Source organism: Xyrauchen texanus, chromosome 1 (genome assembly GCF_025860055.1).
Source record: "Xyrauchen texanus isolate HMW12.3.18 chromosome 1, RBS_HiC_50CHRs, whole genome shotgun sequence".
NCBI classification, from domain to species: domain Eukaryota; kingdom Metazoa; phylum Chordata; class Actinopteri; order Cypriniformes; family Catostomidae; genus Xyrauchen; species Xyrauchen texanus.
Window position 1 is genome coordinate 63715892 of NC_068276.1, and position 25643 is coordinate 63741534.

Sequence of the window (25643 nt, forward strand, 5' to 3'; positions counted from 1 at the left end):
ATAACTGTAGATGCAACATGTGTGTTTTGTAAAGTGAGAGTTGTGTGTTTGTTTCTGGTTCTTACAGATAAACCTGTTCTGACTGTAAATCCTGAAACATCACCGATATTCAGAGGAGAGACTGTCACTCTCACATGTGATGTACAGGGGACAGAAGAGACACACTGGACATACAGATTTCACTGTGATGGTCGTGTTTATCAAGACTCTAATGAGAAACAGTTCAAGTTTACTGCAAGTTACATCAGATACAGTGGATACAGTAAATGCAGGTGTTACGCTACAAGAACATCTGGACAAATCGACACTTACTGGAGTGATGAAGTGTCATTTCGTGTCATCGGTGAGTGATCATCTGTTATATTATAATCATATGCATCATCAGCAGATCCACAGTTTTCCTGAGCAACTACTGGACGACACATGATGATTGTAATTGCCTGTTTTGTGTTTCTGGTCTCGAGACACAATGTAAAAACTACCGAAACGAGCGATTCAGACGGAGAACAACAAACATTTAAGTGTTATTTGGAGTCAAAATGACTTTCAGGATCAACTTGTGAAGTTGTTTTCTGTCAGAACAACTCAAATTAGTGAATGATATGAACATAACAAACCTCGGACCATCATGACATCTACATAATCAGATGAAGCACTGAAGAAGAAGAAGACATTATTACGTTACGTACGTAACCTCGGTTCCCTGAGACGAAGGGAACGAGACATTGCGTTTACTAACACATATGGGAGTGTCTTCATACACAACCTATTTGAAACCTCTCTACAATAACACTGATATTCTAATATTGGCTGTGGTGTTTGAGCCCCGCCTGTTTTAGTGCGAAACTGACCACTCGCAAAAGTGTGAGTAAATGATGAGAGAATTGTCATTTTTGGGTGGACTGTCCCTTTAAGAGAGTTGTGCACTTCGAGCTGATGCTCCTGTCTTTAAATGTAAGTTTCAAGAATTATACAAGCTGTAAAATGTTAAATGAGGGAAATATTTTGAAGAAAAACACCACAATGTTTTATTTAGGCCCTAATAATATGTTTAAAATTAGCAATCTTCCACTGTGAGAACTTACCCCTCATATGTTTCACCATTGGGGCATGTTGTCACAGTGACTTTTATTCCTCAGTTAATTAAATGTTTTAAATATCTTTAGATTCTGACCTTGTGTATAAAGAAAATAATTCTATATAATTCTATAAAATATATAATATAATGTATAAAACATGCCCCAGGGGGGGTCAAAGGGTACAGATGACCCCAGGGGGGCCCATGCAATGGTCTGTGTTTGACATTTAATGGGATCAAGTACAACAATTTACTTACTGACTTCTGTCACTGAAAATAAAATGTAAATGTATTTAAATGATAAATACTATTAATTGTTATCCAGAGGTGGGAAGAATAGCCAAAAACTGAACTCAAGTAAAAGTACAATTACTTCAAAATCATAATTACTCAAGTAGAAGTAAAAGTACTAACACAAATAATTACTTGAGTAAGAGTAAGAAAGTAATTAAAAGAGTACTCAAGTAGTGAGTAACTCGTTACTTTCACAAATGACAAATAGACATTTAGTCCCCGATATTCCAGAACATAAAACACATTGAACATGTATTATAGAATTATTATTCATGGGAATTCTGTCATCATTCACCATCATGTTGTTCCAAACCCGTATGACTTTCTTTCTTCCATGCAACACAGGAGATATTACACAGAATGTTTGAGTCACTATTTACTTTCAGTGAATGTTTTATATATATATTGAAAGTGAATGGTGACTGAGACTGTCAGTCCCTAACAAAGCCTCACACTGGTTTGGAACAACATGAGGGTAGAGAAATGATGACAGAATATTAACTTCTGGCTGAGCGATCACTTTAAACAGATTTTTACCCAAAAGTGAAAATCCTCTCATCATTTACTCACCCTCATGCCACCCCAGATGTGTGTGACTTCCTTTCTTCTGCAGAACACAAATTCAGATTTTTAAAAGAATATTTTAGCATAATTTTGATGCTCCAAAAAGCACATAAAGGCAGCATAAAAGTATCCATAAGACTCCAGTGGTTTAATCCATGTCTTCAGAAGTGATATGATGGTGTGGGTGAGAAACAGATCAATATTTGTCATGTTTTATGAGACAGCAGGGGCTGATATGCAGAGAAGAAAGTGAATCTGTTTCTCATTAAGACAGAATCTGTGACATTTACACATCATCATATAAACTTGCTAGATAAAATAAATCTTTAAATTTGCTTCTTCCTCGTGTTGCATTTGACTGTCACTCAGTTTTAAAGGTGACATGCAGGTGTTGCGAGCGCATCACGAGCACATCAGAAGTCCAGCACGAGTGAAACATATACAGACATGTCCGGACGAGTCTGAACCTTTATTCCGCTGTCTGGGATTACTTGTGAAAGACCCACGAAGCTCCATCAGTGTTGATGAGACCCAGTCTGTAAAGTTTGCTGCAAAAGTTATCGACGGGAAACACTTCAAACATTAAGCACCATCCCACGGACTTCACGGAGATGAATGTATGTGGAAATACAGTACACGGGATAATAAATTATAGCCCGTTTCATAAAAACACAAGATTCAATGTAGTTTTACATGATTTGGACAAAATGGCAATAAATAAACTGCACATGAATAATATATTTTCAGCAGGTTTTGTAGAATTGAACTAAATCACAAATGCAACAAATGACTGAATGCATGAAAATGTATATTTGAAGTGTTAAACTGTTCAATAATCATTACAATACTTATATCTTGTGCTGTTACTGGTGAGGAACGGTTGCCAACACAAATTGGGTCAAATCAATCTGTGTTCAGGAATAATGTGGATATGTGTGTTGTTGAACTTATTACACTTATTTAATGATTCATATCTTCATAATCTTCAGATGAACTGATTACAGTCTAATTCTTGTATTATTGTAAAATAGATGAATATTTACTTGTGTTTTATACAGAGAGACCAAAACCTGAAGTGCGTGTAAATCCAGATCATCATGTGTTCAGAGGAGAGACAGTCACTCTCACATGTGACATACAGACACAAACACACACTGAGTGGAGATACAGCTGGATTAAAGATGATTCAGTCAATCCAGTCAGCACTGAGAGAGTGTACAGAATCACATCTGACAAATCTCACAGTGGTAAATACAGCTGTAGAGGAGAGAAAATCAGAGACTTACAGAGATCAGACACCAGTGATGCTGTTACACTGACTGTATCAGGTGAGTGTTCACATTCAACTCTGTAGAGAAACTCTGATCAATAAATAAACTCTGTTCAGTAAATAAAGTCTGTTTATTAATGACCCAAATGTTCTTCACCACAGACTCAAAGCTCAATCCTGAACTCACATCAGATACTGCAGGAGCTGCACTGACAGGAAACATGGTGACTCTGATCTGTCACATGACTCAGACCGCTGGATGGGACTTTTACTGGTACAAACACACACAGAACTCTGAGAAAAACAAGACAGAAACAAACTCCTACAGAGTCCATATTGATTCAGTGTCTGATGGAGGTCAGTACTGGTGTAGAGCTGGAAGAGGAGAACCAGTTTACTACACAAACTACAGTGATGCATTGTGGGTCAATGTCACAGGTGAGATAAAACATACACTCTTTGTGTAACATATATTTTTGCTGAAATCCTGACCAGATCTTGATCCACATGATCACTCCTATCCTGGAGTCTTTGCTCTGAATCATTCTCAGTTTTCATGTCCATTTTTCCCCTATAAGTTTCTACAGGGATTTATCTTGCAGTATTTGTTTGAACTTCATTTCAGCTCAACGTCCCTCAGTGTCTCTGATCATCAGTCCCAGCAGAAGTCAACACTTCTCATCTCACTCTCTCTCTCTGAACTGTGAGGATCACAATAACTCCACTGGATGGACAGTGAGAAGAAACACAGACAGTGAGAGAATGAAAGATTGTTCATCTACAGGATCTACATGTGAAATCAGCTCCCTTAAAACATCTGACACTGGAGTGTACTGGTGTGAGTCTCAATCTGGAGAACACAGTCCTCATATTAACATCACAGTACATGGTGAGTCTATATAACAGCAGATACAGTGTCATGATACTTAAAACAGAGCTGAATATGTGACTTTAAATATGTGCTTAAACTTCTTCCTGCTGTTTCTCCATTTCCTCTGTTGTGTAGATGGTGATGTGATTCTGGAGAGTTCTGTTCATCCTGTGATTGAGGGAGATACTCTGACTCTACACTGTTTACATCGATCTACAAACTCCTCAATCCTCACAGCTGATTTCTATAAAGATGGATCACTCCTCCAGAAACAGACGACAGGAGAGATGAGCATCCCTACTGTCTCAAAGTCACATGAGGGTTTCTACTCCTGTAAACACGGAGAGAGAGGACAGTCACCCGAGAGCTGGATCTCAGTCACAGGTGACATTTATTCCAGTGAGTTATTCTGAGATCTTTGCAATAATATAATATGAATAAATGTGTCTGTCAGGTTCTTCTTCTCATCCGGTGATTTGGGTGGTTGCGTGTCTGAGTGTTGCCGTGTTACTCCTCATCTCACTGATCCTGCTGTGGAGATACAAACACAACAAAGGTTTGTTCATAGTATTGTTTGATCAATCCTAATGTTCACCACCAAATGAAGTCAAACAGAGAAATGTTTTGATAGTGTCACATAGTCTCAGTGTTTCCCTTTTGGCTGAAATCAACAAATCCTTTATTTATAGTTTACTCTGCATATTAAGGGACACAAGAAAGTATTTGAACATGAAATGACACACATTATCTTTAAGAGAAGTTGACATGTGGACACATCATTGATCTTTGTCTCTATCTACTGTAGATCAGCAGTGTATCAACCAACAGACATCAGTTCAGAATCAGAGGACACGACCTGGAGAATCCCCGACAGAAAACTGTCCTCTACAGTCTGGTCAGACTCAATAACACATTATTCAAGTGTTTCCCTGTAACAGCTGTGTGTGGATCTTTAATCCTCAAACACATGTTTGCTGCCCAGCAGGTTCTGATCCCATTTATGATGAAGTGGAAACAAACTATAAGAAGAGCACAGGTAGAGTCTTAAATATTTAGTTACCAAAATATATATATTGCTCATCTTTAAAATGCCCATCTATTGGCTAATTGCTTTGTTTTGTTTCCTGTGATCAGGGGCATCAGCAGATGAGGTCACATATTCAGAGCTCACTATTAAAAACAAGATATCTGTGGATAAAGGTAAAATAAATCCTCTTTACTACATCTGTTAAGAATTAACATTTATTATGGGCAGTGGTGGCTCAGTGGTTGAGGCTCAGGGTTGCTGACCAGAAGGTCGGGGGGTTCAAGCCCCAGCACCACCAAGATGCCACTGTTGGGCCCTTGAGCAAGGCCCTTAACTCCAGGTTGCTCCAGGGGGATTGTCCCTGTAATAAGTGCACTGTAAGTTGCTTTGGATAAAAGCGTCTGCCAAATGCATAAATGTAAATGTAAATGTATTAAGTAAAAACGTCTCCGTTACTAATGTAACCTCCGTTCCCTGATGGAGGGAACGAGACGTTGTGTCTATGAGTTGACACTAGGGGTCGCTCCTGCGGAGCCCAGACATCTCTGATTTTGAGAAAAGGCCAATGAGAATTGGCGTGTGGAATTTGCATGCCACTCCCCCGGACATACGGGTATAAAAGGAGTGACGCTGCAAATACACATCAGATATCCTCTTCGGAGCCGAGAGAGAGAATTCCTCTGCCATTCATTCATCTCTACAAGCTGTTGGTTTTACAGTGCTTTCCAGAGGTTCTCCCCCTCACACACTACATTGTGCTGAGCACACACCCATGGGCGCTTCAGCAGCAGAAAAAGAGCTCAAGGAGTGAATAACTTCATTTATATATATATTTATATTCCCATATAAATGTTATATATGTATATAACATGTTATATATATATATATATATATATATATATATATATATATAACAACATAAAATAAAAAAGTATATTTCTCTAAAAGAGTGGCGCAAATGGTGAATCGTCTTTTTCAAGATGTCTTTCCGATTGTGTGTATTTCCTTGTTGCGGTCGTTGTCTCTCCATGTCTGATGGCCACGATCGCTGCATCTCATGTCTGGGTGCTACCCACGCAGAGTCAGCGTTTGTGGATGGTTCATGCCCTCACTGCGAGGGCATGGCCATGGCTATGTTGCGGTCGCGGCTCACCCCAGCCACTCCCTGACTCGGTCCTTCTACCTACGGGTATGAGGCAGTGTTGGTTAGCACTGGGGGCGATATGGGGACCTCAGTGGGAGCCTCTCCACCGGGTATAACCCCACGGACCTCCCACTCCCCGTCACGCTTGTATGCTCCAACCGAGTGCTGTGGCGTGGTTGCCGGTTCGCTTCACAGCGGACCCGCGATCTCGTTCGGAGCGCCTGACGATGATGAGATCTCGATCGCGGCATCGGAGAGCGGGTCCGTCATGTCTGATGCTGAGGACTCGGCTGGACTCCCACCCTCAGGTGCGGCGGCTCAGTCGCAGGCTGACGCTGAGCTGACAGCCATGCTTGCCCGGGCAGCCGCGAGTGTTGGGCTGGAGTGGAACCTCCGCCTTCCCCCGAACCCTTGAGGCTCGACGAGTGGTTCCTTGGGCCAGAGCGCCGCTTATGCTCTGCCCCCGTTCCTTTCTTCCCGGAGGTGCATGAGGAGCTTACGCGCTCGTGGCAGGCACCTTTTACTGCCCTCACGCGAACAGTGAGCTCCTCCGCTCTCACTACCCTCGACGGCGGGGCCATTTCTCCGGTTTTCCTTCGAGGGTCAGGCATATCAGTACAAAGTCCTCCCCTTCGGCCTGTCCCTGTTCCCTCGCGACTTCACGAAGGTCGCAGAGGCAGCCCTTGCCCCACTGAGGGAAGCGGGTGTCCGCATCCTCAACTATCTCGATGACTGGCTAATCTTAGCTCACTCACGAGACATGTTGTGTGCTCACAGGGACCTGGTGCTCAGGCACCTAAGCCACTTGGGGCTTCGGGTCAACAGGGAAAAGAGCATCTCTTTTCTCGGTATAGAGTTGGACTCGTTCTCAATGATGGCGCGTCTCACCAGCGAGCGTGCACAGTCAGTGCTTAGCTGTCTGCATACGTTCAGACGGAACACGTTGGTCCCACTGAAATCCTTTCAGAGAATCCTGGGGCATATGGCATCCTCAGCAGCCCTTGGACTGGCCCGCAACTGCATTGGCACATCAACTGCCTCGAGTTGCTGGCAGTACTACTTGCCCTGAGAAGGCTTTTGCCGTTGATCCGGGGCAAGCATGTGTTGCTCCGGACGGACAACACAGCGTGGCGGCGTATATCAACCGCTAAGGCGGTCTACGCTCTTGCCGCATGTCACAACTCGCTCGGCGTCTCCTCCTTTTGAGTCAGCACCGACTCAAGTCGCTGCGAGCCACTCACATCCCAGGCTACCTCAACAGCACAGTGGAAGCGCTGTTGCGGCAGGTTACATCCAGGGGAGAGTGGAGGCTCCACCCCACTATGGCTGCTGTCACATGATCCAGGTGGATTCTGCACACTAGTGGTGTTTGAGGAGATTCCCCCTATACTATGTAAAGCGCTTTGAGTGCCTAGAAAAACACTATACAAATGTAAGGAATAATAATAATAATAATAATTAAGATACCTATATTTTAAAACAGCTTTCGAATTGTGACCGCGCCTATGATTGAAATGTTGCCTCTGCAGGACGATCACTGTGTTTTGGGACAGATCCTTCTGTATATCAGTGTTTAACAAGTTGTTTGGCTTGGATTTTAATAAGCTGATCTAATAGCTCTAAAGACATCATTTATAATCAGATAATATTGGGGAGCAGAATAACATGATAAAGAGACTGAGTTCACATGTTAAAGGTTATCATTGTAACGATCAAACAACAGAACAACAACAGTAATGTTTGAGAACGGTCAAAACTGATATTTTCTGTTATTTTCTTTGTTAGATGCTGGAAAAAGAGACGTTTTAATTGAGATGAAAACTGAGGACAATCAAAGAGGTAAGTCAGAAAAAATCTCTAATATTATAATTTAATATCACATACAGTTTATAAAGATTACAGGCCACATCTGATGTTCAATAAAATACACACACATACATGTTTTGAGTGTGTCAGGTTTTGTATCTGCTGTATCCTCTTAATAGTGTCATAGATTATGAATTATTATTGATCTGTATAATGAGTAAGATGTTGTTTATGACTCTCTGTTGTTCACTATCAGGGAAAAGCAGTGAGTGTGAAGACACTGTTTACTCTGATCTGAAGCAGAACACAGACAGAGGTGAGAGAAACACACATATAATATCATCATTCAAAAGTCACAATTACAGTTCAAATGATCAAATGTGCCAAATACAGCTGAAGCTTTTTACTTTATTATTATTATTCATTTGTGTCTTTTAGGTGGCAGTGCTGGAGTCGATGCAACTTATGCTCAAGATTTTAATTACCGAAAGAAAAAAACCTGCAAGAATTGATCAAGTTTATTTTAAAATACACACATTTACATGTAGAAGAAATGCTGAAATCAATCAATGATCAGATCATTAATTAAAAAAGACACCTGACAAGACAAAACTGGATTTCCATGAGATTTTGAGATGTTTTTTATCCAGTCTTGACGTCAACATGTAATGAGAGAATGCCGTTAAATGCCTTTACATGCAAAAGTTCGGATCATGTTTCTTGTATTTTGTGTCGGGAAGTTTGTACACAAACCTTCTGCTTTTATAATGCGCTTATTTTAAATGTGTGTTTAATAGTGCAACATTTATTGTAGTTGGGACACTTTCTTGTTTAAGTTCAGAATTTGCTCTTTCATGTAAATTGTAAACTAACTCTTACATTATAAACCTGCGTATGTGTGTTTCTATAATGTCAGTGTAACTATATTCACCTTTAAATTAATTAATTACATTTTCTGTCTGTTCTGCAGCGCCTCAAAATTACAAGAATCACTTTAACTTTAATATCAGTAATATTTTCATCAGTTAAACACAGTCTTCATGTCTGTGTCGAAGATGTGCCCGAATTTATGAGGATTTTACCAAGAGAATAAGACTTTTATTTAAGGTTTATTTTTCATGTTTTTGGATCAGTTGATTGTTTTGTTTGAAGTTTCTCAGATTTTCTGTCATTTTGACATTAAATAAAAACAAACCTGATGTTCTTCTCATGAGCATTTATCACACTTAAAATCAGAGGTGGGGGACTCGAGTCACATGACTTTGAGGACTTGAGACTTGCTTGACTAATACAGATAAAAGACTCGACTTGACTTTGACTTGGTATTCATGACTCGAAAGGACTTTTTTATTATTAAATATTTGTATTTTTCATATCGAGAAGCCTATGTAAAATCTTTGGTTACGCTTTGTTTTTGAAACATGATTGGGTGATTTCTATTACAATGCGCGGGGACCTGTCAACCCGAACCAACCTGGACGCGTCAGACCAGCAGAGGAAAAGGCATGAAGAAGCCATCATGGAAGGGGCCGTTCCAAAAATAATAAAGTTTGGGTTCAAGGAGTACGTTGTAGATGAAGGTTGTAAGAAAAGAACAGCGGTCGTCAAGGTCTGCAGCTCAAAAATCAGTGACACGACCACCACAACATCCAACTTCATCCGTCACTACAAAATTCAGAAAGAAAGGTAAGTCACGTGATTGTGTGTTTTTAGCTAACTGGCTGGTCGTTCGAACATTAACTAGAAATCTAGCGTTAACGTTACACCCAGTTGCTACCAGTAACGTTAGTTTATTAAGACCGCAGAGCTAAACGCAGTCTAATACACCAGTCCTGCAATAAATTAAATATTCACTATTGGTTTAAACTATGTGCTTATTTTGTTTAGCTGCAGTTTGTGGTGCTGTTGTAACTAGCATTAACGTTACGTTATTGACAAGTTTTTCTATTATTCTAACATTAACGTTACTATTTACCGCGCCATTTCAGTCGTCAGTGAAGCTAGGCTAAATAACAAACACAAACTACATGTTCCAAAATGATCCTACAGTTGAATCACCACCTCTCAAACGGTTTCAACATAACCTGAACATTACATGAAGGGGGATTTATTGTAGGACTGGTGTATTAGACTGGGGATTGATATAGATTGTCATGACATGGTTTCTTATGATAACCCAATTTTGTGTTATAACTGTTAGTATGCAGTATGAGTGCATGTTGTGACTACAGTTTTTGCTTATCTTTTGTCAGACTTGATTCTCAAAGAGGTGTGCAAGACCACCCTAACCACCAGTGAGCCGGACCAAATGACAGTGGCAGAGCCAGAGAGTCAGTCTGGGCTGTTCTCAGCACACCGCAAACAACAGAAGAGAGACTCATGTTCCAGTCCACAAATTCAGCTGAACCACTATTTGGACATTTGTGATGGACAGAGCTGCCTTCAGTTTTGGTCTATGAACGGGCACACACTCTTTGTTCCAGGTGGCGGTAAGAGTTATGGCAGTCCCTGCCTCAAGTGCACCTGTTGAACGTGTGTTCAGTCATGGCGGGGTGATAATGCGACCACATCGCTCACAATTGAGCGACAAAGTGCTAATTTAATTTTTTGCAAATGCAATGCATTGTAAGTGCTACCAGCTTGCTGCTTGTGTAATTCCACTTCCCATGTGATGCAGTATCTAGAAATGGTCCTTTAAGGTCCGTCTTTGAATGAAAAACACACACACACACACACACGCAGAAATATCTTTATACATACTACTAACATCAGAACATGTAATATCCTTTCCACCACACTCACACATAGGGACATACACTCTTCCACCTCTCTCTCTCTCTCACCTCCATGCACTAAGTTACACAAGGATGCCTTCAAAGTCCATCAATTTTGAATGAAAATCAAATCTTTGTTAAAAAGAGAATGACCTAAACTAAGCAGTCTTGTTAATATAGATATAAGGTGCGTTTGGTTTGGACATTTCCACACTAGCCAGTCTCTCAAAGTTAAAGGGGATGTTCATGTCAAAGTCAGGCATGCTTGAAGAATTCAATTTAGTGGCAAACTAAAAAAATTAAACTTGAATTGTTTGAATGTTTTCATGGTTTGATGTAATGTCAAAAAGGTTCATTTATTTTTTATTTGTTTTTATACACTTTATTTTCTACTCCATTCTGTTTGTATTTGCTGTAGTACTATTTGGGCACTATAACATTGCACAGGAAAACAATGACACAGGGTCATATGAGAAGCACTTTAGATGCCTTAATAGGTCAAGGAGAAATGCAATGTTCGTTAATGTTGAAAATAAAACTCAGCTTTACATTACATGTACTGTCTTTAAACTGATGTGGAAACTGCAGTAAATCATCAGAATTTCATATGACTTGACTTGCACATGAGTGACTTACTCCCACCTCTGCTTAAAATAGAGGGACCACTTTTAACCCTGGGTTAATATAATCTGGGGTTATATTGTTTTCTATTGTTATTGCCTTTATTGTCCAGAAGATGGCGTCAATGTATCAGCTTTGAGTTTCTGAACTGCTTTAAACTGTTTATGAAAAGTTTAATATTCAGAACTGTGTAAAAGTTTTAGACATTTCTGGAAAATGCTGTAAAGTGTTGTTAGGAATATTTTGGATCTAGTCACGATCTCCAATTCCCCAGTCCCGTCTATGTTCGTGCCCAGTGAGGCGCAGTCATGAGTCTCTGGAGACTTCGCGAAGGAAGTAGACACACACAATCGGTCTGTATTCAATCTACTCAATGTTTATTACAGCATATTATTTATATTCTTTATAAGACAAAGGAACAAAGAATCAGCCAATAGGAAAGTGACAACCAGGGTCAAATGGAGTAATAAATGTGACTCTTAAAAGAACGTTTAATGTCTCCAGAATAAAGTCGTTTATGCTCCGAAACCGTAGTTCGTCCCTGTCCATTCAGCGCGTACACAACGTCCATGACAGTGACGTCTTTCTCTTGTGTTCAATGTATGTGACGTCAACACATTTTTGGCCAGTTATGTCAAATCCCGTTCCGATTTCTCTTCCCAGTCCAGCTCTGAAAAGGTGCACATGGATATTGTTGAAGATAAACAAGGTGAGTTTGCCGTTTGGATTTCAATAAACATCGCACTGAATGCTAGATAAAACTGGAATTGGTTTGTAACAGGAGGAAAAGCTGTATGAGGAGTCAGTCTGGCTTCACTGAAGAGCTGTTTTAACAGAGTCAAAAATATTATACTATCTGATTTTATTTGCAGTGAAGATACTTTTGCAACATGCAGTGTAAGTCTCATAAAATTACTGTGTTTCAGATAGTATAACATGTTTATATATGTATATATATATATATATATATATATGTTATACTATCTTAAGTATATATATATATAGTATATATATAAACATTTAATATTAATAGAAAAGTTGACGCAAATATGTAAATTCTGTCATCATATACTCAACCTCATGTCCTTCCAAATCCATGTGACTTTCTTTTGCAGAACCCCCAAAAATGTATTTTGTATTCCATATAAAGAAAGTAAACGCTGAGCAAAATAGCTTGTTTTGGTCACCAACGACTTTCATTATATGGACAAATTTTTTTTTTAAAATGTCATCTTTTGTGTTCCACAGAAAAAGTCCTACAGGTTTGGAAGGACATGAGGTTGAGTAAATAGCTGTGTGTAAGGTCTTAAAGGGGTCATGACATGTTTTTTTTTATTGTATTATTATGTTCCCTTAGGTGCAATTATAGTATTAATATATATTTTTTTTTTAAGAAAAACTTTTAAAATCTAGTGATTTATGACCTTTTCCCACCCTGTTTCTCATCCTCTGATTCAAACAGTCTGTTTTGGGGGCGCTTTCCATTTAAGACTAAAGTGTTAACGCTCACTGTTATGATTGGCTAACGCCAGTGCCTATGTATCAATTATTGACGCTTCCAGCCAGAACAATATGCAAGTAAACTAAGTAAAAACACTGTGATTATTCATAATGAATGAAATTGCGCTTTAAAAAGTAGTTTAAAGTTTAAAATAGATTACTTACAGTTTGCGCCGCCGTTGTTCCCAGAATAGTCGGCACGGACTTATCTTTGAGCAACAGTTTTCTGGCAAAGCCAGCATCATATTGAGATTTGTTCTCAAAACAGTCATCCTTAAAATGTACAGAACAAACGCTTAAGTTAACACTGCCGTGACTGGGACGCCCGCAAAAAATAAACTGCATCCATTTTTCCCTGACGCCTGGATCTTTCGCAGCTTATTCAGAAGTTTTGTTTGACCACAGCCAGGAACAGCACATCTGTGTGGCATCGTAATTTTCCTGTGCACAAGTAGTCTCTGTCAGAGCTCGCTGTCCATCGACTGAACACTTGTGAGGCGACGGCGATACGTAAATGAGCGTGAGTTGTCTTGGCGCTTAAAGCGTAGTTATCTTGTGCTGGAGGCGGTCATATGCAAACGCTGTTACGCCACTTCTAACCGCCACGCCACTTCTAACCATGAATCCAGAACGAGCTGTATTTTGAGCTTGATTAAATAAATGATTCGCTTAGAATGGGGAGGACGCCTTAAAATATTAAACTTGCAGGACGTTTTAATGATACAAAGACCTCTTATATACCAAAAGATCAAGGCAAATTTGGTTTCTCATGTCATGACCCCTTTAAGTTGGGGTATAAAGTTCAAGTCTTTGTAACTACTAGTTAGTTTGTAATTAAGTTGGCGCTTAATTTGGTTGCTCCACCTGTTCTTAAAGTCTTAACTAGTAAGATGTTAACTCTCCGTAAAGTGATGCGCAGTCGCATACTATGACGTTTACCTGCATTGATCTAATAAGCACCTTCATATTTGTACACAGAAGTATTTAAAAGCCGTGAACTTCAATTTGATTTTGTTACGGTTGATGTACAAACCTTGTTTGCTCACGTAACCGTCACTGCAGACGTCACAAGAGCAGCTCTCTTGAGAAACATATTTTGATAATTAAGATATTATTTAACATTTTATACTTTTATATTTGACTGTCATTCATATGATTTTGAAGCCTGAAAAGGAAATCATACCCTTATTTTATTATATGACTCAAGCTTGTAAAAATCTGTATAAATTAATTAGTTAGTTTGTATGGTAATTATTCCTCATATTTATGAAACCCCTAAAACAGGCAATTAATCATCATAATCACAATTATTTGATTGATGCCAAACATGCAAAACATGAGCTTATTGATGTCATAAAAGATCAGTCTGCTTTTTTATTCCATCAGTTACACCTGCTCGGAGTCTTCTGTAAATATTTAGTTTCTACTTAGGGTTACATTCTACCAAAGTTTAATGGTGCAATGCTCAAATATTTAGTAGTGCGTAAATTGTGACTTCGTGCTCATTTACGCCACAACTAGGCTAAGTTTAAACTTTTGTATAGCTGGTGCAACCGGCTCCTGATCTTTATATCAAACTTTTCTTTTTTCTTCTATTTTGCAGTACAAGCTTGCCCAGAGTTTTCTTAAGCCGTTTGGAGTGTGATGCAGCACATGTTTCCTTGGCAATGAAGTGGAGCGTGATGTTTGTGCAGCTTTCTGCAATGCACTGAGTATGAAGATGTGATTGTTGTATGGTTCTAGGTTGAACATGTTTGTCTCAAGTTCCTTGAATGCAGAACCACCATGGAGATCCAGAACCTTTGTGGGGACAGAGATGGGCCTTGTGAGTGTGTGCTGTTGAAGAAATCTCTCAGCTGTCTTGCAGACTTTCAGGACGCTGTCTGACGGTCTTATAAATCCACCTCAGGACTTCATGTCGATTAGTGTGTTCATCTTGGGAAGAGCTCTCGACACTGAGTGCTGATAAACAGGTAGTGCACAGAATCATCTTCATAGTTGTTTTAACTGCAAAGCCTGCTATGTACCCCACCACAGCCTCTTTGAACATGGACAAGCTGGGAAGACATACAGTGATGTTTTTCTCTCTGTCTTCTGTTTCAGGCTGAACGTCACTGCCTGAAATGCATATCAGAAGATGTTGCCTCCAGTGTCACTGTGCTATCCGGTGGAGAACTGTTGCCACTAGCTCTGATGGCTTGTCTTGCACCATTCTTTTGAAAGCTGAATAATGTGGGATTGTTGTTAAATCCATTAGCAGATTTGTTCCCACATATCTGCACATTTTTATTGTATTGTTCAGTTTAAGTCAATTTTTGTGTACTTGGAAGCTTTTGTTATTGAACAAATAAATATGTATGATTTCCTTGTGTGCATATGTCAATAAACTTATTTCTAATTATGATTTAAAAGATCAGGGGATTGTTGAAATAATTAAATGCTCACAAGCTGGTATGGACATATTCCACAAATGAATGCAAATGGATAATTCCATTAAGTAAAGGTAAATTAATTTATATGTGTGTGTGTATATATATATGAACTTGTGTGTATACTACGTTTTTATATTTGATTCTTCTGGATTTAATCTGAAGAGGTACTGTCTAGTTACAATAAAAACACAAAGCTAGTCGTTTTTATTAACAACTTTAAAATTTGTTGATGTGCATGCCCCCCCCAAATTAGTTCACATTTACTATATAATCTAGTCAAAAATGGTTAATAATGTTGGAAATTATGCAGATGTATGATTTGTCAACATTATGAACAATGAGCATCAACAGATTTAAACTATGAAGGCAGAGAAACATTGCATCCTGTAACAATCTGCAGATGGATAACTTTGCTTTAAAAAGGGGTATTAATACACTTTGGTGTTGTATTTTTACTGTTGATTATTAAAGATTATGATCGTTATGGACACTCTACATGGGGATAACGACTAATGTGTGCTTAATATGTACATAGTCATAAATTACAACCTGAGGGCACTTTAGCCGCATCCTTAAGTGAGTGTTGTTTCGCGGTTAAACGCTGCACATGCCGCGATGCCCTCTGTCAGTAGGGAATAGTAAGATGGCCGCCAGAGCACTTCCGGTAGCTTCACCTACTGCTGGCAGTTTAGAATTCTATGAGCAATCCAGTTACTGTCCCAAATGGCGCACTTCATGCGGACTTTCGGTCTCGTGGACTTAAATTGCGCGTGCTCGCTGAGTCTACGAGTCCGTAGGCCGTCCCATTTAGCATTTTAACGCTCTGAAGTGTGCTCAGCAGCGCCCCCTTTGTACCCTTGAAGCGGTCTTCCGCGAAGCCCGCATAGATCCAGGCTTCACGCACTTCAAGTACCCAGGAGTCCTTGCGAAAGGCCAATCAGACAACTGGTGTGAAGAGCGCTTTCGCTCACGGACACAGACAATTGATAACATGGCTGAGAAGAAAATATTTAAGTGTAAGTATCATTATGGTTTTTATGACTGTGTACATTTTACCAGTTGTTACCTACAGTTTATACAAACATTATGGTCATCGACCAGTGGTTGATGTCTCAAACATAGTAATAGCGTGCTGAATAATATAGGCTGATCGCATAACGATTCATTATATAGAACCGAATGGCAGGGCTTTACTGAGTCATATGTAAGTGAAGTATGGATATTTAAACCTGTAAATTAAAAACGACATAAAAAAACAAGGTACACATAAAAAATATAAAATACATATATATATATATATGTATATAAAGAAAAAAGAAAATTAAACAGTAAATCAAATAATAATGACTTAATGCATTAACGACTTTTGACAAGTTATATGTTTATCTACAAAGTCAATAACATTTACTTGCTTACCCTTTCCTCCGTGCATAACATCAGCATTTGTATGCATGAAAAATAATCTTGTCTTCTACGACGCCGGAGCGTATAAATGTGATTTCTCTGCATGGCAAGCCATCTCACAAACACAATAGTAAAAACAACAACAATAGGCAGCATATTTCCCGAACCGAACCTGCAGCTCCTGTCCAACAATAACCACGCTTCACGATCGAGTCTATCCCAAAAATACTTCTCAATGCGCCCTTGTGGACTTCCGCGAGGGGCCCTATAAGTCTGCACTACATGACGTCACCGAAGTGTGGACTCTGAGGAAGTCCACAAGTCCGGAGTGTGCCATTTGGGACAGAGATCAGTGGTAGAAACACACCACTGAAGGAGGAGCCAAAGTCACGTCACGTGTTTATTTGTCGCTCTCATCTTATCAATGCAGTTTATTTCACTCAAATATATTCGATGTATTAACAAGATTTATTTTAAGATCAACTTGGAGCAGAAGTTGAACTTTTATCAGCTATAATTAATTGTACATGTTATAACCTTAACTTGACCGCAAGATGCGCAAACATTTCCCCTGATTTTAATGAGAATCGTTTATAAATCAGCGCTTATGAAAATTGACCACGGTTTTACAGTAAATATGAGTATTGTCCTAGTTTTGGTTAGATTATGACAGTGTTTCCTCTAAAATACTGCCTTAACATGAATAGCACAAAAGTGTGTGTGACCTGCAGACCTGCGAACCTTTGGACAATATTAAACATTAATAACTTTATCCAAACGCTACGTCATTTACAAGCTAGCTTGCTTGTTCACCTGGGGCCGGTTGCAGCTACAAGTTACAACGTCGCCTAGTTGTGGCGTAAATGGGCCCTAAAGCTGCGTACACACTGCCAGCGACTCCTTCCCATTAATTTCAATAAGAGCACAGCGACTTCCGACGACACGAGCTGTCGCGTCCGTTGGCGACTAGATGTGGGCGTGTCCAGCGACGCGACAAAGTTGAGACAAGTTCAACTTTATTCAAATGAAGAGCGACTAATGGAAGCGACAGCCAATAGGAGAGAAGACGGGAGAGCTCACGTGATCCTCTCTCTCTCTCTCTCTCTCTCAGCTCCTGCAGTAACGGAAAGATGGAGGGCTAATGAAAGGCTAATTCTTGCTGTTAGAAATTGCCCAGTGCTCTGTGATATGTCTCTTCCCATGTACAAGGACATTTTTAAGAAAAATACTGCGTGGAAAAGTGTATCTGAGATCGCGGGGATTTTATGGACCCAGACAGACCGGCATTTGCATTTTCGCCGCAGATAAACAGCCGCTATGGCAAACAGCACGCCTGGTTTCTCATTCATCTTTGATATAAAGCATTTTATGTACCGATTCCATTTATATTTAGTCTTTTTCCTCCAAAATGTTTGTTTTTAGTGGCAAGAAAAGAGATTCGCTGTCAACGGCAATGGAATGACATCCGTGAATGTCATTTATAAACGTTACTAGGCAACCAGTAGTGGGAACGCCCACTAGCGACTTCACCGCCAGCCACTGGCGACCTGCAGCGACAAAGTCCCTGGCAGTGTGAACGCACCTTAAGTCACAATTTACGCAACACTAAATATTTGCGCCATTAATCTTAGGTAGGACCCTATAAACTAAATATTTACGGAGGCATCGGGGAGTAAGTGATGAAATAAAAAAGCAGACTCATTTAATAACATCACTGAACTCATGTTTTGACATTAGCCATCAAGGAGCTTCTGTAATAATTTAGCTATCTAGGAAGCGATTTCTACATTACTAGATATTTTATAATTGAATAAGCGACATTTTTCTCCATTCTGATGGTTGATGTGAACATTAACTGAAGCTCCTGACCTGTATCTGCATGATTTATACATTACACTGCTGTCACATGATTGGATATTGCATGAATAAGTGGGTATACAGGTGTTCTTAATGAAGTGATCATGAGTGTAAAATAGTTGATTTATATGAGTTTATTGTTTTATGATTATTGATCAGCGGTGGAGGACTTTTGAGTTCATACATGTGGAAGAATATTTCAAATAATGGTCTGGATTCAATGAAGCTCGAACAGAACGGTGTTTTTATCTGATTTACTCATTGTGAGATTGAGGGGGGTTTAGATTTGGGCAGTAATTGGGATGGATGGATCTGAAGCGCTGCAGACAGTCGGTCAGAACTGTGTGTGATATTTATTTGAAGAGAATCACCAGTTTCCAAGTTCAGTGAGTTTACTGAAGATCACTTTGTTGGGCAAACATGTGCGGATCTGAAAGACATTAACACATTAAATAAACCCAGTAACACATTCTTATTTCACAACATAAATACACAATTGAATAAATAACAAACCTTTTATGTCTACATTGACAGAACAAAAGGTATAAAGCAGTTAAATGACACTGTTGGGTGATTTATTCTTCATAAGCACACAAGGTGGAGCCACTAAATCATGAATATCTGAACAGCAGCAGATGTGAACATTATAACTGACCATTGCTAAATGACACAATCTTCAACACAACACCTCGGATTGCATTAATCACTAATAAATAATAGTGTGCAATACAGATGACCGTCATTTCACTTTCTGTAAAGATCCAAACTCTTCAAACGAGAACATGTGTGACTCTTAAAAGAGTGTTTGTGTTAATGGAGGACACAGATGTTATTGGACTTGGAGCTGGTGTATTTGGTGCTTTGTGCCTCAGACACGGCGTGTTTGTGCAGTTCAGCGGGCAGCAGCAGACGCACGGCGGTCTGGATCTCTCTCGATGTGATGGTGGAGCTTGTTGTAGTGAGCGAGACGAGACGCTTCACCGCCGATGCGCTCCAAGATGTCGTTGACGAAAGAGTTCATGATTCCCATCGCCTTGGAGGAGATCCCGGTGTCAGGATCAACCTGCTTCAGGACTTTATACATGTAGATCGCGAAACTCTCCTTCCTGGACCTCTAAATGCTCCAGTATATTTTCACACTGGAGACAAACAATAAACAATCATCACGGAAATTCACGATTGATTTCATTGGACACATTCAGCATTCTCGAACTTCAGAACAGCCAATCAGGGGCTTCTAAATGTTAATCCCGCCCATCGCCTCGTGATTGACAACTACCATCACCAATATGATTCAGTTCCTTTATTCCTCTTAACTTCCTCTTATCATTTTATGTATTATTCCGATTTAGAAAATTAATGTTCAATATTTGTCAAATGTACAACAGATCAGAAGACTCGTTGACAATGAAATGATCCGTCAGTGGGATTGAAGTGACTCTTAAAAGAGTCTCCGGGGTTGATGTGGGTGACGTCACTGGATTTAAACGCGAATCCGGCGTGCCAGCTGAATGTCTTTGGGCATGATGGTGACCCTCTTGGCATGGATGGCACACAAGTTGGTGTCCTCGAACAGACCGACCAAATAATCCTCGCTAGACTCCTGCAGTACCATAATTGAATGTATTGTTTTGCCATGTTGTTGTTTTTATCATTATCACAATCTTCTCTTCACATGTGACTTTCATTCTCACTCTGTTTTCACAGTTTTTCTGTTTGTGTTTGTTTCCAGGAACTCAGAACATGTTGTGTTAGCAGATCTGATGCAGCAGTTTCACTTCTTTAATATCCTGATACTGAGAGAGTTTAAGAGACTGTTGTGCTTCAGACCTCCTTTAGAGGAGAAATTAACATGTTTTAAATCTTATTGTGAATCACAGACAGTCTGAATTTAATTCATTTCAGAGTCACTTTTGTGTCTAATTCAGTCGACATGATTTGCATGTGTGTGTTTAGATGTTCAAGTCTTTACTCAAATTAAAGAGGAACATCTTCAACAGCTTGAATGTAGGAAAAGAGAAGTTAAATATCTTATTGTGTGTTCTGCATGCATTGGTCTGTAGACTCTTGGCATCACCCCTTTTATTTCTGTCTCTGAAGTGTGAAATGACGTTTGAACACAGGAAGGGTTTGGTTTAGACAGACCGCACAGTTTAAACTGTTCATTAAAGTGACAGTATGGAGTCCAGTGTGCTGCCTCTTATACTCTGTGAGTGTTTTATTATATTCTATATTATCTTCTGTTATTTGTGTGTGTGTGAAACACATGATGGTGATGTGGGTGCACAGGTCTATACTGTAGATTTACTGTCTCAGTGTTCATGTATTCTTTATTCTGTTCATATATAAATAATGTTTGGTGTTATAGTGATGATGAGAGTGAAGACTGCAGTTATTACTGTGTGTTACAGATCAAATGCATCTGTCTGTGTTCATGTGAAAGATGATGGACTTGTGTACATGTTGTAACTTTGATGTGTTTCATCTCTTCATATTTTATATACTTGTATCTTATTTTATTGTAATAATCTTTGGATTGTCTGTTGAATCAGACATATTTCTGTTTCCGTGAGTTGGTGTTGTGTGTGCTGTATCTTTAAATAGACTCTCTCCATCTTGAGCTCTCAGATCGCTCTCAACTTCTCTATTAATCTACGGTCTGTCTGCTGTTCTTATTGAACATGTTTGAGTAATGTGCAGGAGGCACTATTGTTGTAATATTGTCTTCATTATCTGAATGAGAGTCTATAAGCAGAAACTTTGCAAAAAGTTGGTCAAAAGTTCTGTTATATAAACTTTGTTAATACTTCAAACTATTTTCCTGTAATGTATCAACAAAGGGGACAGGAAGACCAGGGCCGTATGTTGCATTGGTGACATAGGCGGTTGACAGGCGGGGGCACACAAGAGGATTTTTTATTATTGTTTCTCAGAAGTGCGCCCTCTCGTGATGAATGTGTGACCCTCTACCCATGTGTTGAGCAAAATGAGTCACTAACACCCTTTCATTACTGATGAATGGTGACATACAGGGGTGTAGACCACTCACATTTAATGTCATTTTAACTGTGTTGTCTTTATTTTACACTCATTCATAAATTGATGATTATAAAATAGTTTATTGCATAAGTGTTGTGTTTTGAGCTTCACTCTTTCTTTAAACTGACTTTCTCTTCTTTTGAACTCAAAAGCTGGAATAATGCTGGAATACACATAAGAGAGATTGCAGAAGACTGTCTTTATGATGCACATTTTGCGAGAGAACGCACAAATTCTCAAGAAAACACAAAAGCATTTGCTTATTTTGAGCGAGAAGTAAAAGAGATCAATATACTCAACAGATGAAGTGTTTGTTCACAAAGACAATAACAGCAGAGGAAACAATATGAAAGTCTAGTTCTCCTTCTGTCACTCATGTAACGTTGTGTCAATGTAGTGACACTAGGGGTCGATCTTGAGAGCCCCGATCACCTCAGATACTTGAGAAAGTCCAGTGAAAATTGGCGAGAGGAATTTTGCATTTGCGTAAAAGGGAGCTAAAAGAATATATTACTTTACAGAGCACACACATTGATGTTGAACTTCTTTTTAAAGACGCATATTCTTAAAGATGCCTTTCCGTCCTTGTGTGATTTCTGGGTGAAATATCATCTCTCCACCTCCGACAGCCACGGGCACTGCCTCACATGTCTGGGTAGCGAACACACTGAGACATGCGTTTGTGGATGGCTCATGTTCTCATAGTGAGACTATGTTCATGGCAACATTGTGGTCGCGGCTTTCCTTCTTCAAACAGGGGAAAGCCACTCCAGCCACCCCCCGCTGCACCTTCTACCCACGGGTATGAGGCCAGCCCGGCTGTTACTGGATGCGATTTGGGGAGTTCAATGGGCACGGTTTTGCAGGGTTATTCCCGCAGACCTCCCATTCCCCAGCACTCTCGTTTTCCCCCGTCCGGTTCCTAAATTTGACCAGCCCAGCTTGACGTCTAGTTCAGGGCACGCAAGCTGGATGAGTCTTCGGTTGCTGCATCGGAGAGCGCACTGGAAATGTCGTAAGCTGAGGACTCGACTGGGATGCCACCTTCAGGTCTGCCCGCCCAGTCTGACGCTGATGCAGAGCTGACCACCATGCTTTCCTGGGCAAGCATCAGGTTGGACGAGAACCCTTGATGATTAGTTCCTGGTTTCAGGGACCTGCTCATGGCCCCTTCAGGGCCTGTAGAACTACATCGTCTCTGGCGACTAAAGACTTCAGTGCTGCTGGTCAGCCTGCCTTCACCCTGAGCCCACCTTGGTGGTCCAGGAGTGCCACCTGTAGCTGAATCTGGTCGAGATGAGGGACGCTGACAAAGCACGCTTTCTCAACCCGGCCATCTCCCAGATTGGACTTTTCAGCGACACCGTTGAGGACTGTGCCCAGCAGTTCTCGTGGTGAAAAAGCAGATGGAGGCCATCCAAAAGATCCCGCACCCAGTCTGCTCGCCAAGGGCATCCCCTGCAGCTGCGAAAGCCCGGGCAGCTCCGCCTCAGCCCGAGCCCAGCTCTCGGCCCCAGCATAGAGCCCCCACAGGAAGCTGACACCCCCATCTCCCGGGCCAGTATTATGACCCGGAAGGCTCCTAAGTGCCCCTGAGACAGATGACCCAGGGAGAGAGACATCTGCTATGGAGCTGGTATTGAGACTACACCATCCCCAAGTGGAGGGCCGATTTTTGTTTTAATTTTTGTTCTGCAAATTGTCAAAACAGAGTAGTTTCCTCACCCTTGAGTCACAAAATTGGTGTCCATAGCCATTTCACGGTGCTGGACACCGAGCACCTGCAGCCAGGGCCCCGGGAATGCGGCGGGGAACTGCCTGGAGTGGTCAGGGCCACTGCTGTTGTGTTTTTCCATAGGGACCCCTAGTGTCACTGCATCGACACAAAGTCAAGTGAGTGACAGAAGGGGAATGTCTCGGTTACTGTCATAACCTACGTTCCCTGATGGAGGGACTAGCTGTACTAGCGGCTGAAATGGCCGGGACCATGTCTCGGCTCCTCTGCACAAATCCTAAATGAATCCTGCATTCCAGCTCCCTTTTATACCCGTATGTCCGGGGAAGTAGCATGCAAATTCCTCTTGCCAATTTTCATAGGTCCTTTCTCAAAGATCCGAGGTGATAGGGGCTCTCAAGATCGACCCCTAGTGTCTCTACATTGACACAATATCTCCTTCCCTCCATCAGGGAACGGAGGTTCGACAGTAACGAGACGTTCAATGACATGTTTCTAATATTGTTTTTGTATTTTATAGTTTCATCTGTTGAAGATCAAAGTCAGTATGCGGTAACAGAGGAAGAAACTTCAATCTGAATCTCTTTAAAAATGTTCAGAAGACTTTTCTTACATTACTGTTAATTATTTCGCCATGTTTATTTTTTGGGTTTGTAAAGATAAAGACATTTAGAAACAAATAACACCATATTCATGTTGTGATGAGCTGATTCATGCTATCAGTATCTTAAACTCTTGACATTGTTTCTTCAGCTAAATGTAAATCTCACTTATGTAATTTATACATTTATTTTGTAATAAAGAAAAATATTATTTCTTTAGAACAACTGCAGACATGTACATTTTACCATAATTTGATAACACGAGTTAGTGTTACACTCTTATATTTATATATATATATATACAGGTGAAACTCGAAAAATTAGAATATCGTGCAAAAGTTCATTCATTTCAGTAATTCAACTTAAAAGGTGAAACTAATATATTATATAGACTCATTACAAGCAAAGTAAGATATTTCTAGCATTTATTTGATATAATTTTGATGATTATGGCTTACAGCTTATGAAAACCCCAAATTCAGAATCTCAGAAAATTAGAATATTGTGAAAAGGTTCAGTATTGTAGGCTCAAAGTGTCACACTCTAATCAGCTAAACACCTGCAAAGGGTTCCTGAGCCTTTAAATGGTCTCTCAGTCTGGTTCAGTTGAATTCACAATCATGGGGAAGACTGCTGACCTGACAGTTGTGCAGAAAACCATCATTGACACCCTCCACAAGGAGGGAAAGCCTCAAAAGGTAATTGCAAAAGAAGATGGATGTTCTCAAAGTGCTGTATCAAAGCACATTAATAGAAAGTTAAGTGGAAGGGAAAAGTGTGGAAGAAAAAGGTGTACAAGCAGCAGGGATGACCGTAGCCTGGAGAGGATTGTCAGGAAAAGGCCATTCAAATGTGTGGGGAGCTTCACAAGGAGTGGACTGAGGCTGGAGTTACTGCATCAAGCGCCACCACACACAGACGGGTCCTGGACATGGGCTTCAAATGTCAAACGTCTTACCTGGGCTAAAGAAAAAAGAACTGGTCTGTTGCTCAGTGGTCCAAAGTCCTCTTTTCTGATGAGAGCAAATTTTGCATCTCATTTGGAAACCAAGGTCCCAGAGTCTGGAGGAAGAATGGAGAGGCACACAATCCAAGATGCTTGAAGTCCAGTGTGAAGTTTCCACAGTCTGTGTTGGTTTGGGGAGCCATGTCATCGGCTGGTGTTGGTCCACTGTGCTTTATTAAGTCCAGAGTCAACGCAGCCGTCTACCGGGACATTTTAGAGCACTTCATGCTTCCTTCAGCAGACAAGCTTTATGGAGATGCTGACTTCATTTTCCAGCTGGACTTGGCACCTGCCCACACTGCCAAAAGTACCAAAACCTGGTTCAGTGACCATGGTATTACTGTGCTTGATTGGCCAGCAAACTCGCTTAACCTGAACCCCATAGAGAATCTATGGGGCATTGCCAAGAGAAAGATGAGAGACATGAGACCAAACAATGCAGAAGAGCTGAAGGCCGCTATTGAAGCATCTTGGTCTTCCATAACACCTCAGCAGTGCCACAGGCTGATAGCATCCATGCCACGCCGCATTGAGGCAGTAATTAATGCAAAGGGGCCCAAACCAAGTACTGAGTACATATGCATGATTATACTTTTCAGAGGGCCGACATTTCTGTATT

At 40.4% G+C, this 25643-nt stretch overlaps 1 protein-coding gene and 1 long non-coding RNA gene across 2 annotated transcripts in view; both read left to right on the top strand.

Moving 5' to 3' along the window:
* Positions 1-8566, top strand: part of LOC127645778 (basement membrane-specific heparan sulfate proteoglycan core protein-like) — a 458523-nt gene extending 449957 nt beyond the window's left edge. The window contains exons 13-23 of the mRNA XM_052129454.1: positions 2995-3264; positions 3369-3644; positions 3832-4095; positions 4213-4476; positions 4532-4633; positions 4883-4972; positions 5063-5113; positions 5212-5277; positions 8034-8087; positions 8311-8370; positions 8493-8566. Coding sequence (XP_051985414.1) covers positions 2995-3264; positions 3369-3644; positions 3832-4095; positions 4213-4476; positions 4532-4633; positions 4883-4972; positions 5063-5113; positions 5212-5277; positions 8034-8087; positions 8311-8370; positions 8493-8566 — 1571 coding nt within the window. The remainder of the gene's footprint in view (positions 1-2994; positions 3265-3368; positions 3645-3831; positions 4096-4212; positions 4477-4531; positions 4634-4882; positions 4973-5062; positions 5114-5211; positions 5278-8033; positions 8088-8310; positions 8371-8492) is intronic.
* Positions 8567-12075: 3509 nt separating this feature from the next.
* On the top strand, positions 12076-15296 carry LOC127643622 (uncharacterized). The gene is made up of 3 exons (XR_007970546.1): positions 12076-12158; positions 14553-14922; positions 15053-15296. It is a non-coding gene; the product is annotated as an uncharacterized LOC127643622 (long non-coding RNA).
* The last annotated feature ends 10347 nt before the right edge of the window (positions 15297-25643 follow it).